Source organism: Suncus etruscus, chromosome 13 (assembly GCF_024139225.1).
Source record: "Suncus etruscus isolate mSunEtr1 chromosome 13, mSunEtr1.pri.cur, whole genome shotgun sequence".
Lineage (NCBI taxonomy): Eukaryota > Metazoa > Chordata > Mammalia > Eulipotyphla > Soricidae > Suncus > Suncus etruscus.
The window spans coordinates 89801412-89819560 of record NC_064860.1 but is presented as its reverse complement, the minus strand read 5'-3'; the positions used below and the strand labels follow the sequence as shown (position 1 = coordinate 89819560).

Sequence of the window (18149 nt, the reverse complement as noted above, 5' to 3'; positions counted from 1 at the left end):
CAGTCTGCTTTTTGAAAGGATACTTTTCATATCAGACACTATATATCCCTCTTCTGAGTTTTGGGCCTACTTTACTCTGGTACTTGCGCTGGCAGTTATGTAATTTCTAGACTGACTCTAGACCTTATGACATCCTGTCAGATTTGTATGTTTGTTGTTTGTTTTTTGGGCTACCTCAGTGATGCTCAGGGGTTACTCCTGGCTATACACTCAAAAATCACTTCTGGATTGGGGGCCCATTTGGAGACCAGGGGATAGAACTGCAGTCTGTCCTAGGTCAACTGTGTGCAATGCAGACGCCCTATTGCTGCACCACTGCTCCGACCCCATTCTCTCAGATTTATATTGAATCTGACCACCACTGGGTAATTTTCAGTCTTATTTTCCTCTGTCACCTCGTTGAGGAGATAGTGGCTTGACAGTGTTTTAACCATTTGTTTTCCTAATTGCTTTCTCCTGATTTGCTATTGAACGTCATACTTTCTCTTGTTCTTCAATGTCTGGTTGAAGCTTTTTTGGGGATAAGGGAATATTGGGCCACACTTTTGGTATTTGAGGGCCCAGGGATTGCTCCCAGTAGTACTTCAAAGACCACATGGTGCTGGGGATAGGACCAGCATAGGCTGCTCGCAAGGCAAGGTTTTTAACCACTACGGTATCTCTCCTGTCCTTGTTATTTAAAATCAATGTTTATTGGTGTCTTCTGTTCTTAGTGAGATAATCCTATTTTCTAAGTAATTTTGAATATTTGAGTCTTGTTCTCTCTTGTGTATTACTTGTAATATGGTCCCAAATCATTTATGTGGTTTGAGATTTATTTTCCAAATTTCTAGGTACTTCTGATCAGACACTTTGTTAGTATTACATCCATGGTTTTCCTCCTCATTTTCTTATATTAGAAATATCTGGCATTATATTAGAATATATATTGTATATATAATACATATATTATATAGAATATTATATTAGAATATCTGGCATTTTAGTCAGCACTGGCCTTTTAGTTTTAAAGTGTTCTTGGTAAAAACTTTTGGAGCAGTGGAAATCCCCAACAGTGATTCAGCTTCAATTTTAGGAATTCTTTTTGAGATTAAAATCCTGTCATGAGAATAATATGATTCTTTTCTAAGAACATCTTAATCCTCTTCAAAATGCCCTAGATAGTATCCTAGTCAATTCATTGACAATGTCGTAGCAAATGTTTTTTCATTATTTTTTCATTTCCTTTCCCCCATTTCACAGTAACAAGAAATTGCTTTATTGGTCTCTGATACAAAAAACTATTTTTTTTTCAGAAATTTCTCACTGTGTGTGCACACATCTTTAGTGGCATTATTTCTTTTCTTCTTTATATGTGGCCTCATATAATTTACATATTCTTCACATGTCATCTTCTCTGATCCTTGTAATGATTTTAGTGTTAGTACTATTTTAATCCTCATTTTATAAATGATAAAAAGTAATTAATTTAGGAACACATTAAGAAGAAATGTTACTTTCAAATTTTTTGTTTAGATGAAAGTGTACTTTTTAAAAATTATTTTATTAAGGGACTAGAGTGATAGCACAGAGATAGGGAGTTTGCCTTGCATGCAGCCGATTCAGGTCAGATAGTGGTTCGATCTCCCAGCGAATATGGTCCCCCCAAGCCAGGAACAATTTCTTAGCCCATAGCCAGAAGTAACCCCTGAGTGTCACTGGGTGTGGCCCAAAAAAACCCCCAAAATTTATTGAAACCATTGTGAATTATTGCCCTTCATAGTTGGTTTTCAGACATGCAATGAATTAGGTAAAATCCCACTACAAATTTCCACCTCCCTCCACATATGTTCCCCATACCTCCCTCTACCCTTCAGCCTGCCATTATAACAGGCCATTTTAAGTTTAGATGGTTGAAGTTTGGATCTCTTGATTCCATTGTTGTTGCCTTTGGCTTGGATATTTAGCTCTGTCCTTTTTTAGCAATACCAAATGCACCTGAGACTGCTTGGCCCCTGGCCCCCATCCTTTTTTGTATTTCTCTGCTACCACTCAGTTTCTTTCCTTCTTTTTGCTATACACTGGGGCCAAGAGTATTCGAGGCATTTCTTCACATAGTTATTCTAAATACCACATATAAGTGATATCATTCTGTATTTATTGTTCTTCTGGCTTACTTCATTTAACATGATAGCTTACAGTTTCATCTATGTTGCTGCAGACTGCATGATCGTATTATTTCTTACCACTATGTAGTATTCTGTTGCAAGTCAGCCCCTGAAGAGGTTGACTGATGGAGGGATGGAGGATGAGGTCTTCCCCTCCAGCTCGGAGCACGCATCTGCCACCTTGTTCAGCCGGCAGTTCTGAGGCGAAGCGGTGGGTAAACAGCTCGCAGACAGTCAGGCTTTTGGAAATATTACCTTTATTCAGTGGACAAGACTGAAGTCCAAAGTCTCAGCCTTAGTTCCAGCAAAAAGCCTCTCGCCTTCCACAGACCCTTGTTTTTATCCCCAAGAATTAGGTACCAACCAATGGTGGGATCAGATACCACCCAATGGTGGAAGCAAAATCAGGTACCACTCTAGGGTGGGAGCAGAATGCCTAGGGTAGGGCACAATCACCAATCAGGGTAGGGTCAGTAACATAATAATCCCATAAAATATTTACATACACAACAGTATTCCATTGTGTGCACGTACCACATCTTCATAATCCACTCTTATGTTGTTGATCATCTATTTGATTCCAAGTCTTAGCTGTTGTACAGAGTGCTGCAATGAATAACATTGTGCATACGTTCTTTTAGATAAATGTGTTTTTAATTGGTTGTTTTATTGAGGGATCATTAGGTAAGGAGGGGAGGGAGGACTGTGAGAAGGGAGAAAGCTGCTAGAGGAGAGGCTAAAGGCTCTGCCAATACTGTCAGAATCCAGGTTTCTCTGGGTATTTCCGTGGCTGGTTTCTATGGGTTCCTTCCCACTCAAAGGACACTGGAGACCTAATGAGTGAGGATTCTTTCAGCGGTCAACCCAGACTCTTTAGGTCTTCTCTCTGCCAAGGCAGCCAATGAAAATATACTTTATTTCTCAGTTTTCTCTGGATTAGTCTCTTTCATCTCGTATTACCGTGCTCCCTGTTATTGATCCTCTTTTCCATGTAATTTTTGTGATATTCCTTAAGCAAGTTTATCAAGATGTTGTACTCTTCAGCATGCAAGTGTGGAGATAAGTCAGGTAGCATCTTTTGGAGGAGGCCATGGAATACAGCAGAGCAATCTGAAACGGGCCTCTGAGAAAGGTTGCAGCGGGTTCCTCGCACCCAGCTTCTGCCCTCGAAGCCTTGGGCATGGGCGGCGGAGGTGAAGGCTTGGTGCCCTCCAGAGCTGACCCCACCAGGCCCAGCCTAGATAAATGTTTTTCTGTCTTGGGGATATATACCCAAAAGAAGGACTCTGGGTCATATGTCTAAGCCAGCATTCATAAATAAGTCAACAAATAAAGGACCTTGAAATATTTTTTTAAAAGACTTTTTTTTTTTTTGGTTTTTTTTTTTTTTTGGGCCACACCCGGTAACGCTCAGGGGTTACTCCTGGCTATGCGCTCAGAAGTTGCTCCTGGCTTGGGGGACCATATGGGACGCCGGGGGATCGAACCGCGGTCCGTCCGAGGCTAGCGCAGGCAAGGCAGGCACCTTACCTCTTGCGCCACCGCCTGGCCCCAAAAGACTTTTATTAATTAGTTGATTGGGTTTGGGGCCATACCTGGCTCAGGGGATACTCTTAGCCCTGTACTCAAGAAACTCTCCTAGTGGTATGTACTCAGAGGACTATATAGGATGCCAGAGACTGAGCCCAGGTCAGCTGTGTACTTGGGTTACCTTGAAATTTTAAGTATTCAACACCAGCTTCTAGTTTCTCAATCACTAGTCACTATAAACACTATCAGCATCTATCTTCTTATCCAATTGATTTAACCAACCAGTTCTATATAGTTTCAGATGGGAAGATCTGAGGGTATGGATACAATACTTCAGTAACTTACACTCAGCATTTAGATTTATACAAGTTTCAGAGTCAGCATTTATCTACTTATTGCTATAGTCCCTCTTTCCTGGAATAGTAGGTGTGATACTGTTGTAATTATGCAATTATTAATCCATAGTCAATTAAAAACTATCCACTGCAATGTGATAAACTGGAAGTTTAACTTTTTCCCAGGCCAAAAAATATGTCATATTAGGTATATATCAACATAGTACCAGAATGTTTTGATATTGGAAGTGCTGGTAAAAATTCCATCTGATCAGCTTGCCATTACATTATGCTTAACATAAGCTTAAAAGTTTTAAAACACGAAGAGGACTCGATCACCAAACATCTCTCAGAAAGTGAAGCAGACTCAAATTATTCAATCATGTGAGATACAAGCAGCCACTCAACAGGTTTAACATATGAGGAGGTCAGTTCTAAAAGGTGACCAGGAACATCAGGTTGCTCATCCTAGCAAATGGTTGGGAAAGCAAATAATCAATTGGAAGGAAGTCTTGCAATTCAGCAACACAGAGATAATAAAATTAAGTAAAAATGGAATAATTTTCTGGGACTTGAGTTAGATAAAAGCAGTCTGTGATTACACATTGAGCTTGCTTTTATCTTGGAACAGCACACATTCCAAAGTGACATTATGCAAATGTTCTGATTCTAATGTGAAACGGCATCTACTTTCTCCCTAAATACTGACTGGTGTTGGTTGTTTTCTATGTTTTAAAGTAATCATCTTTCAGTTACTGATTTGAGTGTCAGTGATAAAATACAAATTGCTAAGACAACAAAATAATATTTATGTATGGTGTAGTTGATATAATGTTAGGTTTTACATGCCTACTTACTAAAGATAATCCATTCTGCTTTTTTGACTGGACTGATTTTGATCCCTCTTTTCTTCTCTTGGTTCTCTAGTTTAGTTGTTGTTGTTGTTGTTGTTGTTGTTTGGCTTGCTGACCTCAAGAACGTTGGCAGATGAATTCATTTTCCAAACCTGCAGCTACTTTTTCAAAACATGATAATAACCATTGACAGATGCATTTTAAGAGTTTGGCAATGGAAACTCTTGTTTTGGCTATGAAAAACATAATGCGATATTCAGTGTCTAACTTATACAGCACAGTACAGCACAGAGGCCCTAGGCAAATATTTGAATCAAGGAATGAGTGAATTGTTTTTCAATCTTAGAACCGAATTGAGTTCTACCAGTTACACCTAATTAACTCTTGGAGGCATCTTTCAAAAGAGGTTGATTCCAGGGGCTGGAGCATAGCACAACAGTAGGGCATTTGCCTTCACGTGGCTGAACTCGGGTCCAGCCCAGGTTCAATTCCCAGCATCCCATATGGTCCCATGAACTGGCCAGGAGCCTTTTCTGAGTGCAGAACCAAGAGTAACCCCTGAACACCCTCAGGTGAGGCCTCCAAACAAAGCAAATAGCAAAAAAAAAAAAAAATGAGGTTGATTCTAGCTCTGGAAAGGGAAAAGGGATAAACATGCCACTCAGAATTCCTCAGATCATTGACAGGACCTCTTGATATTTATAAAGACTGAGGAACATCTAAAGAAAACAGTGAGTTTCTATCATATAGACTTTGTGGTGCTATGTTGTCCAATATCAAGCTAACCTAAGAATAACTTCAAGAGCTCTCTTTTGAGTTCAATATTAACAATGTGAGTGAATTGATCCAGTAACCCAAAATCAGGCAAGAAGAGCAAATAATTTGCAAAACAATCTATAACCCAGCTGTATTCATCCTGATAACATGCAATTTTATTTTTTCCTAATAACTTGTTTTTTTTTAAATAGGAAACTATAATAATATGACTTCAGATTATTGATCATTCCTCAGTTTTAATGGCTAGAGATATTTCCATTGCTGTCAACAATTTATCATAAATGTTATGGGCAGACCCAACTCTTGTTTCTATAAACTACAAAGCAGAGTTGCCTTGAGGGCTTTGAAGGAAAAATTGTGCCACTTTTCACAGTGTCATTGATCAAACAAACTTTTGTTTGAACCAGAAACAATATGATCCAGACCCTCACCAAAAGGAAAACTGTATAAGTACAACTTAAATGAACTTAGATAATAAATAATAAAGATAATAATAATAGTGTAGTATGAACCATGAGCAGCATTGCTCTAGTTAAAATTTTGATGTATTTTATACTGCTATTAATTAGATTTGAAGGATATGTAAAAAAATTAAATATAGACTTCTTCCTCAAGAAAAGCAAGAAAGTGAAAAATAAAGTTTTCAAAATGATAAACATTGTGTCATTGTAGTACTTCTGCCCTAACGCATGGCCCAATTTCAAATTCAAAACTGTCTCATGTTATTTGTGTTGACTTTGGTATTCTTTTCTTCTTTAGAGAGATGAAGATAAATATGCCTAAAGATAATTTTATGTTTAAAAGTTTGTTACAAATAATTAGAAACTAAGGTGACACTTTTTTTAATTTTTATTTTGACCATATTGGCTTATATATCTTTCACAGTAGTATTTTAGGTACATATTAACATTGAATCAGAGGAATTCCCATCACCAAATTTGTCCTCCCTCCACCTCCATTCCCTTCCTGCAACCCATATCCCCCACCATCACCCCCCGAGCTGCTAGAGTAAGTGGTCCTCTCTGTGTCTAGCTTACTACTGGTAATCATATATCTGTTTGGTCCTGGTACCCTCCCTTGTTTCCCCCTCTCTTTGTGATGTGGAACTAGATAGTTAGAGCTATGTGGTTTTGTTTGAAGGAAAGAAAAGCAATAAAATGGGGTAAAAAAATCAAATAAGCTAAAAATGGGCAGAGTCCTTCCAGCGGCTTTCAATCTCAAAGAAACTAAGGTAACATTTTGGGTATAGTAGATAGTAACATTATTCTATGAAGATTATCTGCTGTACTAGATTGTTAATGATTGATTTTTATGCACATAATTCCAACACCAGCCTCATTACCAGTATGCCCATCTCCCCGCCACAAGAACTCTAATACCCTGTGCTTTCAACCTCCAAACTCAGTATGTTTGTGTATATCATTCGTTTTCAAATTTTTAGAATTTAACTATTATGATGTTTTAATATTATATTAATTCCAGGTATGCATCACTGAAAGTTAACATATAACTACATTGAGAACTATCCTAACAATGAGAATGTATGAGGGAAATGGAAAGCCTGTCTAGAGTACTGGCAGGGGTGGGGTGGGGAGGAGAGAGATTTGGGACATTGGTGATTGGAATGTTGCACTGGTGATGGGGGTGTTCTTTATATGACAGAAATCTAACCACAATTATGTTTCTAATCAAGGTGTTTAAATAAAACATTATTTAAAGAAAAGAAAGTTACCATATCTTGATTTATTCTCCTGCTCTCATTTTAGCTTTTCCTTTTTCCATCAGGTAATCATTAGTGGGTCTTATAGTACAAAATATTGTTATTCTATTTAGTTTATCTCTTTATTATCTGTATATATAACATATGATTGAAAATAGTTATTTTTTATTCTTTGGAATATTTTATTTAGTATAAAAGCTTTTAGATCCATTACTGCTGATACAAATGGAAAGATATTTTTTATTTAATTAAATAATTTTTATTTTGACCAAAGTGGATTACAATTCTTTCACAGTAATATTTTAGGTACATAGTGACATTGAATCAGGGCATTCCCACCACCAGTGTTGTCCTCCCTCCACCCCGTTCCCAGAATGCATCCTATATCCCCCTTCTTTGACCCCCGGGCTGCTAGTAGAAGTGTGTCTAGCTTGTTGTAAATTGGGTTTCGATTCTGTTGGCTTTGGATTTGGTGTTTAAGTATGATCATTTTTTATTTCTATTCAATGTTCATACATACCTGTTTGGTCTTAGTACCTTCCATTATTTTCCCCTCAATTTGCGAGGCAGAACAAGATGGTTCAAGTTATATGGTTCTGTTTGGAGGGAAGAAAAAAGAAAAAAACGGGGGGGGGGTAAAAATCAAACAAGAAAGAAACAAGAGAAGTCCTTCGAGAGGCTATGAATATATCAATTTAAGAGAGGAAAGGAAAAAGGGAAGAAATATTTTTTATAGGATGTTACTACTTCATTGTGTACATATCACATGCTATCCTTATGTGTTTGTCAATCAATGGACACTGAATCGAACTGCTGTCTCCTGTTCTTGTCAATGTATAAAATGATTCAAGAAACTTGGGAATCTATATATCTCTTTGAAATGTGGCCTTTCATTTTGGAAATAAATACCCAGAAGGATAACTGAATCATGTAATTTCTGTTTAATTTTGTTTTTGTTTTTGTTTTTGGGCCACACCCGAAGGTGCTCAGGGGTTACTCCTGGCTGTTTGCTCAGAAATAGCTCCTGGCAGGCACTGGGGACCATATGGGACACCGGGATGGGATTCGAACCAACCACCTTTGGTTGGATTGGCTGCTTGCAAGGCAAACGTCGCTATGCTATCTCTCAGGGCCCAATTTCTGTTTAATTTTTAAAGGAATATTTACACTGTTTTCTAGTTTACATTCTCCCCAACAGTGACAATGGATTCCATCCCTGCACCCTTTTTCTGATACTTATTACTTGTCTTCTGAATAATAGTAATTATTAAGGTCATGTTTTGTTGTTGTTTTTATTTATATAAAAATAGATGATTAACCATGTGTCGTTACCTAATGGCCATCTGTATGCTGTATTAAAAGACGTGTCTTTCTGATAATTTCTCTTAGTTCCTTGGTTTTTATTTTTCAGTTTTATGTACACAAAGAAGTCCTAAAACTAAAAATAAAAAACTCAGAACATCAAGCTCAGAGTAGCCCCTGAGCATTATCTTTGTAGGCCCACAGGATGCAAGTATCTTTTCTCACTGAGTAGCATGTCTTTTGGTTTTGAGAGGTTTCTTTTGCTTAAAGAGGGTTTTTAGTTTGAGGTCTCATTTATTTTTAAATTCATTTAATAGTAATATTAATTCTTCTTTATTTTAATGTGGATCTCACATCTTGTGGTAAATGGGACATAATGCAGTTCTAGAGATTGAACTGGGATCCCTCATGCAAAAGATATAGTACAGTCTATGAAGTCATCCTCTCATATTTAGTGGCAAGTTCATATACTTATTAATTTTTGGTTGTGATCACACCCGATAATGCTTAGGGGCTACTCTTAGCTTGATGTTCTGAGATTGTTCTGATGATGCTCAGGGAACTGAATCTAATACAAGGATTGAGCTTGGGTTTCTTTAGACAATATCTGTGCTTCTGTCCATTGAGTAGAATTTCTCTCTTAACCCAAATGGTATTTCTACATTGATCCTGCCCATAAGTAAGTATTTCCTCCATCATTAACATTATCTTTAGTAAAATATGTGTATTTATTAATACATTGTAGAGTTGGATTTGCTTTGGTAGATAGTCCCTAGTTTTTTAATATAATTTTTATTTTAATCATAGTGGCTTACATATCATTGACAATAATATTTTAGGTACATATTAACATAAAATCAGGGGAATTCCCATCACCAAATTGTCCTCCCTCTACCTCCATTCCCGTCCTACCTCCCATATCCTCCTCTCTCACCCCCCGGGCTGCTAGAATGAGTGGTCCCCTCTGTGCCTAGCTTACTACTTAGTGGTCTTACACTTGTTTAGTCTTGGTACCTCCCTTATTTCCCCCTCTAATTCGGAGGCGGATAGTCCCTAGTTTTTAATTGTGGTTTGAAGTATCATGGCAAGAGTCAATTCTACTACAGAATACTGGCCTTCTCTGTGCCATATATGTAAGGTGACTGCTGATTCATAATAGTATTAATAAGTTGTAATGTATTTAAATTTTTTCAGAAAAATAAAACATTGTATTGTACTAAAATAAATATTTTGGAATTTTCTAAGTAGTGGTACCCATTTTAAAAAGTAAGAAAAATAGAATTATTTTTGTATTACAAGTGTTATCAGTTTCAAGACTGAGGTAAAATTATATGAAAGAGATATCCCCAAACTGCATGGGCAAAGATCTGATGTGGAAACATGAATATATGTGTATATATATATATATATATACATATGTATGTATAATTCTTACAAAAATTTTGTTGTTGTTGTTGTTTATATTTGGGTCACACCCATTAAGGCTTAGGCATTACTCCATGTTCTTTGTTAAGGGGACTGTATGGGATGCTGGGACTCAAACTGAGGTTCGTCCTGTGTTGGCCGAGTGCAAGACAAGCATCTTACCGCTGTGCTATCTCTCCAGCCCCTCTTACAAAAATTTTGAAGAAAATATTTTTATTACAACTGTATTTGTAGACTATAAATCAGTATCCTACAGGAATGTGGACTTTTGTTAAGAAAACTACAGGTAGATCCAGCTAACTTAGAATAAGAGGCAGTTTTACATAGAATGGCTGAGAATTGTTGACTAAGGGGATATTTAAGGAAATCAGAAAAGCAGTTTAGAAAACAAATGTTTTTCTGATCAAGTCAAATGTGGGTTTATTTTTTTTAGGGGTGATGCACACCTAGTGATGCTCAAGTATCATGGCTCTGCACTCAGGAGTTACTCCTGGTGGTGCTTGGTGGGCCATAGGGGATGTCAGAGATAGACTCAGGGATAGGTCAGGCATGTGCAAGGCAAATGACACATCCACTGTACTGTCTTTCCACAATTCAAAGGCTTTTAGGGAGGTTTGTGCCTAGTATATTTGCAAAACTAATAGCCATGAAAAAGAATGGAGTGTGTGAAATGAGAACAGTGAAAGTTCGAGGGACAACTGGCCTCAAATTCTGAGAGAATTGATATGCTTTTTTTTCTACTATGTCTTTTCTGCCCAAATTTAGGTTCTGTGATATTAAATCTCATATCTGTCTTTAATTTTTCTCTATCCTTCCTAAGAAGATATATGTTATATGATGGCAGGATTATTCCTGACCATATTCTTTATGATACATATTTTTAACCTTCTACTTACCATATCTCTCCATCTTGTATAGTTACCATACCTTTATTATATATTCTTTACCATGAGAACCCTGGGCCATACTTAGAACTCATTTTTTAAAATAAATTAATGAATAAAAAGAAAAAGCCTCAAACAATTTTGTCTATAGGAAAGTAAAAAGAGTGGAGACAGTTGAATTGGTATAAAAATATTTATAGGGTTGGTAGACATTATGGGTCTTGAATGTCCTTGATGATAGTGAATGGTTGTGGTGGAGATGGAAGGACAAAATAAAAACGAGAAACCAGATAGAGTAAATAGCATTTAGTTCTTAAGTTTTCTTACCAACAATCAAGTTAAAGTTAATGCTACACCTCTTACTGTGTTATTTTCTTTTCTTTTCCCCAGTTTTTATATGATCTATTTATCCTCTTAAAGTAGCTCTTTTACAGTGCTGACTGTGTTATTATGCTGATCTGTGCATTCTTTGGAGAACTGGCAAATCCCATTCTGCTCATTATTAACATAAATTTAATTAAGGTGTCTTAAACACCATGTTAAGACTTAACTATAATCTCATTTACTGTGTGGGAGGTGTTATCAGTTTCAAGACAGAGGTAAAATCATAGGAAAGAGATATCCCCATACTGCCAAGTATGAAATACAGCTAAGCCAAAGTGACTGGAGAACATTTATATAATTAAATGAAGACATGTAAGTGAAAGAAATGTGTCAGTTGTATTAAAATATGCAAACGGTTTCATAGAAAAGAAAATTACATATTTTGTTATAGCATGAAAAAATTCAAAGTTATAAGTACTGTTGCAATTGAAGAGGCCATCCTATGAATTAAGCTACTTGCACAATTTTATTTTAGAGAGATGTTAAAGCCTATGAATTATTTATCCAAAATACTTTAAATATTTGTTCTTTTAATATAAAGAATAAAGAAAATACAATAAAGAAAAAAAATAAAAGAAAGGAAGTTTCTCACATACTAGAGATGGTAAAGCTCTCTTTTCCCCTTCATACCTTTCTTGGGGTAAGAAAGTAGGTCTGATTCTTATGGAAATAGTCCTAACAAGGCTGAACTTAATTTAAGAACTTAAGAATGATATGAAAAAGCTAATTTTATGAAGGTATACTAATAACACAACTAACAATATTCTTTTCCGGGGAGAATGGCATCATTTTTGCTGATGATTAGTATTTCCATTTTATTTGTTTATTATCATAAGAAGTTACCAAGAAAAGGAACATATCCTGATCAGAATCATCATGAATAATAGTAAAATAGTTATAATAAAAGGCATGTTTTTGCAAGATGTATATAAGTTTAACTGGAGTTTGCTATTTACTGCTAGGGAATATTATTTAAGTACTCTCTATATGATAAACATATCTAGTCCAAAGTTAAAAATAATGGGTGTATAAATTTTCTTCCTTATCAAGATAATCTGAAAAAAGCTTTAAATTTTGATACATCAGAAATATTATTATTATTTTAAACAATTTTGTAAAATGAATTTTTAAAAAATCATTTTATAACATTCTAAGACATATATGTATTTACAGTGTTAAGTATAAAGATATTTTGACATACCAAAGTAGTTTAGATTTTGTTTTACTTTTTACTTTCCTAACTATGTCTTCTTGATTTGAGTAAAACAGAAAATAGCATTGACAGGCAAAGTTCTTCTGTTGCTAGGCTACATGTATGCCCATTTAACCTGCTTCCTGACAATGTAATTTTAGAAATAAATATATATGAAACTTTCTCCGATCCCAGAAGGCATAAATATACATATGTATTTAATAAATATATTTATTATATCTTTAATATATGTATATATGTTATATATAATATAGATCACATATTATTATTTATATACATGTATGTATATAAGTATCCAAATGTCCCAAGTAGTATATATGCATACACACACACATATATATACATATATATATGGCTTCTATATCCCACATTTGTTTAACCAGTTAGAGGGGGAGTAAATAGCAGGTGGTACATATACGATAAGACTAAATAAAAACAATAGCTTCGTGTCTTCCAATAGATAATGGGAGTAGTTAACCTGACTGTTAGCCAGGGGTATATAGATTAAGTTGCATATAGGAGCTTTTGCTTTATCTCTGCATATTCCATTTTTGTTTTTTACTGTTTTCTCACCTCATCAGAGATTTACCAAATACATAGACTATTCTGAGTTCATTTTTTTCTATGGTAGGAAACTAATTCTTCAACTCTGTCCTTCCTTTCCTTTTTCATTCTCAACCATTTTCAATAAGTATATTTTGTAAAGTAGAGTTATTTTGTGGAGGTCTTATAAAATGAATTTTAAGAGGACTTCCCAAATTATTGTGGACTGGTCTGGGTGACAGGATCTCACGAATCTCCCACCCCTCCAGGTTCTCCCTCCAAATATCACATACATCTGCTCATTTTCAGGCATCACTAATCCTTCCAGTCTTAAATTCAACACATTTAATACTTTGCAAAGAGATTCTGTCAAAATGTCACAACCTTCAATGTTCCAATTGAATTTCCCATTCCAGTAATCTTCCCCATTATACTTTGGGATCTCATGTCCCAGAATTCAACCACTCTAAATTTTTCATTGCATTGATGTTTAGGTAGTACTTTGGTCTCCTTTTTAGATACAGAGCAGACTCCATGGTTGCTTCTGGTGAATAAGATATGTGGTTCATTAGTTGGAGGTAGTTTACATCAAATATGGATTAAAAGCATGTCTACAAATAGTTAGACATGCAAAATATCCATTTAAAGAAATGTTTAATGTAAATGTATTGGCTGTAATGAGATGCATTCTTGAGACGCATGTTAAAATAACAATATATAATAAATCCTAGTGTCTCCCTTCATAATTAATATATGAACTATACACCTAACAATGTTGTGATTTCTCTTATTTATATAGTTACTGATGATCAATATCCTTTTATACCCAGTAATATGTCTTAGGACTTTGTACAGCATTACAATAGAATTTTTTTCTTCTTTCAGATTTTGGATGACAATGAAGCTGATCTCTCATTGAAAGAGGAAGAAAAGGAAACTTCTCTCATGGTAAAAGGTAAAAAATGATTTCATTTCACATAGATTAGCTGTTATAATGTTTGAGTTATTTTCAACAGGACATATATTTCATATAGTATATATAGTTCAAAAAGAAGGCAATTTGGATTTTTTTTTTTTAGAAAATCAAATTTGTTTCCAGAAGTGGAATGAGGTGGGTAGAGAGTGACTTGTCAAAATTTTGTTTTGAACACTCCTTGCTTGGGAAGAATGTTTCTCAAGAATGTCATCTACACTGCCTCAAGTTCAGTAACAGGGTACAGATATAACCCTCTAATCTTGAATTCTACATAGAATTTTCCCAAGTACTGTTATCAAATCTATAATTTCCAGAATATTCTTTGAAATATATGATGTTATTCCACTATTTGCAACAATTTAGTCCTTTTTCTACTTTTCTGATCACTAAGAAACAATAAAAAACACAACAAACTGTACTCTTAATGTTCATTGTTGGTTTTTCTTTCTATTGTATATTTTGTGCTATGTATCTCCTACTTTTATTTAAGGGAGTTTATTATTTTTGTTGTCATTTTTTTCCAAAATAAGTATGTTTTGGCTTGTTTGTATTTTTAGTGTAGCAATATAGTTTATATTGAAAGAAATTTACTCAGAAAAAAAAGGGCTGGTGAGGTGGCGCTAGAGTTAAGGTGTCTGCCTTGCAAGCGCTAGCCAAGGAAGGACAGCGCTTCTATCCCCCATCCCATATGGTCCCCACAAGCCAGGGGCAATTTCTGAGTGCTTAGCCAGGAGTAACTCCTGAGCATCAAACGGGTGTGGCCTGAAAAACCAAAAAAGAAAAAAATGTGAGGAAAAAGAAATGTGTTTAAGAGGCCCAGAGCTTCACCAGAGTGGAAAAAGCCTCAGCAGAAAAGAAAAGTTTGAAAGAACTAAGCTGGAACTTGGGACATTGGGTGAAGGGAATGTTGCACTGGTGATGGGTGGCGTTCTTTACATGACTGAAACCCAAACACAATCATATATGTAATCAAGGTGTTTAAATAAAAAAAAAAAGAAAAGAAAAAGAAAGGGCAGCTTCCAATAGCTCTGAGGAGGAAGTTATACCTAGTTTCCTCAATTGATTTTGGCCTGGAGTTCTCTGCATACATAAGAGTTATCCTTGGTATTATCACAGAGAAAGATTTGCACTGTAGGTAACTCCTTTAAAATCAAATCACAAGTCTCTCCTTTTCTGAGGAATCAATCCACCATTCTCTGAAATTCAGTTTCTCATCTCCAAAAGAGCTCCTGTTTTGTATCTCAAAGAGAAGTGTCCTTCTTTCATATGGGCAACTTTAGTGCTAGGTAATTTGTTCTTAAATTTTTTAATTCCCCCCTCTTTTTAAATGATTTTTATTACTTAATTTTATATTTTCCTAAAAGCTCATTACCAGGGTTCCCCTACCTACAACATCCTCCCTCACAGATTTCACCCTTTAAATATTTAAATGGTACATGAGTGAATGTCTGTCTTTGTACCTTCATGCTAACAAATGGTGCAACTCCTGTCTAGGTAAGGGAGATCTTATGCTATCTCAGTATTAATGGGACCCAGACAATAGGTCTCAGAATTGTCTGAAAGACAAAGCAGATAAATTAGACAACTTTTAAAAGCATTAAAGCCCCTGAGGAGAAGAGTTTTTTTTTTCTGGTATAAAAAGGGCAGAGTGTTTAAGGAAACAAGAAAATAATGACCATAACATAAATTTTAGTTTCTTTATTTTGCATGCTGATAAAAAGAACATGTTATTTTTCTAGCTTTTCTAGCCACTTTTTTTCCTGCTTATTCTCACTTCTTGTAAGATATTCAAAGTTAACAGGCTTATATCTTAGCTTTTAGTATTGGGTTTGTTAGGTTCCAGAGTAGAAGGACAAGACCACACAATTAAAATAAAGCTAAACAAAACTTTAATCCGTCTACCAACTCCAACCTGGTCAGTCTTTTCTCAAAGGAGACAACCCTTGCCCAAGGTCACAAACCAATTTATATAGGAAGGGGACGAGAAAATTCTACCATATACTGATCTAATCTGATCAGATTGGCTATTGTCTAGGGTACCTTCCCACCACTTCACTGTGTCCTTTTCAGATAGGCTTCCTGGTATGGCCAGATAGCTTGGGGTGGTGTTTTTCTTTTCTTTATTTAAACATCTTGATTACAAATATGATTGTGATTAGGTTTCTGTCATGTAAAGAAAACCCCCTTCACCAGTGAAACATTCCCACCACCAATGTCCCAAATCTCCCTCCATCCCACCCCACCCTCCCCTGTACTCTAGACAGGCTTTCCAGTTCCCTCATTCATTCACATGATTATGGTAGTTCTCTGTGTAGTTATTTCTATAAGTGCACTCACCACTCTTTGTGGTGAGCTTCATGAAGTGAGCTGGAAGTTCCAATCCTCCTCTCATTGTCTCTGAGGATTGTTGCAAAGATACTTTTATTTTTCTTAAAACTCATAGATGACTTAGACTATTCTGCATCTCTCTCTCTCTCCCTCTGACTTATTTCACTCAGCATGATAGACTCCATGTACATTCATGTATAGGAAAATTTCATGACTTCATCTCTCCTGACAACTACATAATATTCCATTGTGTATATGTACCACAGTTTCTTTAGCCATTCCTCTGGTGAAGGGCATCTTGGTTGTTTCCAGAGCCTGGCTATTGTGAACAGTGCTGCAATAAATATAGGTGTGATGAAGGATTTTTTGTATTGTATTCTTGTGTTCTTATGGTATATCCCTAAGAGTGGAATAGCTGGGTCAAATGGGAGCTCAATTTCCAGTTTTTGGAAGAATCTCCATATCACTTTCCATAGAGGTTGGACTAGATGGCATTCCCACCAGCAGTGGATAAGAGTTTCTTTCTCTCCACATCCTCGCCAGCACTGATTGTTCTCATTCTCTGTGATGTGTGCCAATCTCTGTGGTGTGAGATGGTATCTCATCCTTGTTTTGATTTGCATCTCCCTGATGATGAGTGATGAGGAGCATTTTTTCATGTGTCTTTTGGCCATTTGTATTTCTTTTTTATCAAAGTATCTGTTCATTTCTTCTCCCCATTGTTTGATGAGATTAGACTTTTTTTCTTGTAAAGTTCTGTCAGTGCCCTGTATATTATGGATATTAGCCCTCTATCTGATGGATATTGGGTGAATAGTTTCTTCCACATGGTGGGTGGCTCTTGTATCCTGGGTACTATTTCTTTTGAGGTGCAGAAGCTTCTCAGCTTAATGTATTCCCATCTGTTTATCTCTGCTTCTACTTGTTTGGAGAGTGCAGTTTCCTCCTTGAAGATGCCTTTAGTCTCAATGTCATGGAGTGTTTTACCTACGTGTTGTTCTATATACCTTATGGTATCAGGTCTGATATCAAGGTCTTTAATCCATTTGAATTTTACCTTCATACATGATGTTAACTGGGGGTCTATGTTCGCTTTTTTGCAAGTGGCTAACCAGTTCTGCCAGCACCACTTGTTGAAGAGGTTTTCCCTGCTCCACTTAGGATTTCTTGCTCCCTTGTCAAAAATTAGGTGATTGTATGTCTGGGGAACATTGTCTGAGAACTCAAGCCTATTCCACTGATCTGAGAGTCTGTCTTTATTCCAATACCATGCTGTTTTGAAAACTATTGCTTTGTATTACAGTTTAAAGTTGGGCAAAGTAATGCCTCCCATTTTCCTTTTCCCTAGGAGTGCTTTAGCTATTCGAGGTTGTTTATTGCTCCAGATGAACGGGGTGGTGTTAATGGAAATTTAGGCTTGAGAAAGAGGAGCTTAAGAGGTTTATAACATGTGGTCCTTTACAAAATAGCACCCCTCCTTGTTCAGAACCCAGAGCCATGCAGGTTTTCTTCAAAAGAAGTTATATGTCCCTGACAAATTCACGATCTGTCAGAGTCATCCCTGGCAACATGAATGGAGTTGGTTTTATCCTGGAGAGATGAATTCAAATAGGGATTTTGTTAAGTTTTATAGTAGTGAGAGTGGTTAAGATAATTGGAGAAAATCCCTTCCTTTAAGTCCATATTTGGTCCATAAGGATCCAGTTGCCCAGGTTTTTAATATCAAGTTGA

At 36.1% G+C, this 18149-nt stretch overlaps 1 protein-coding gene across 1 annotated transcript in view; it reads left to right on the top strand.

Moving 5' to 3' along the window:
• The window catches only part of MORC1 (MORC family CW-type zinc finger 1), a 176424-nt gene that overhangs the window by 136349 nt on the left and 21926 nt on the right, over positions 1–18149 (top strand). Inside the window, exon 21 of the mRNA XM_049785605.1 lies at positions 14000–14069. Coding sequence (XP_049641562.1) covers positions 14000–14069 — 70 coding nt within the window. The remainder of the gene's footprint in view (positions 1–13999; positions 14070–18149) is intronic.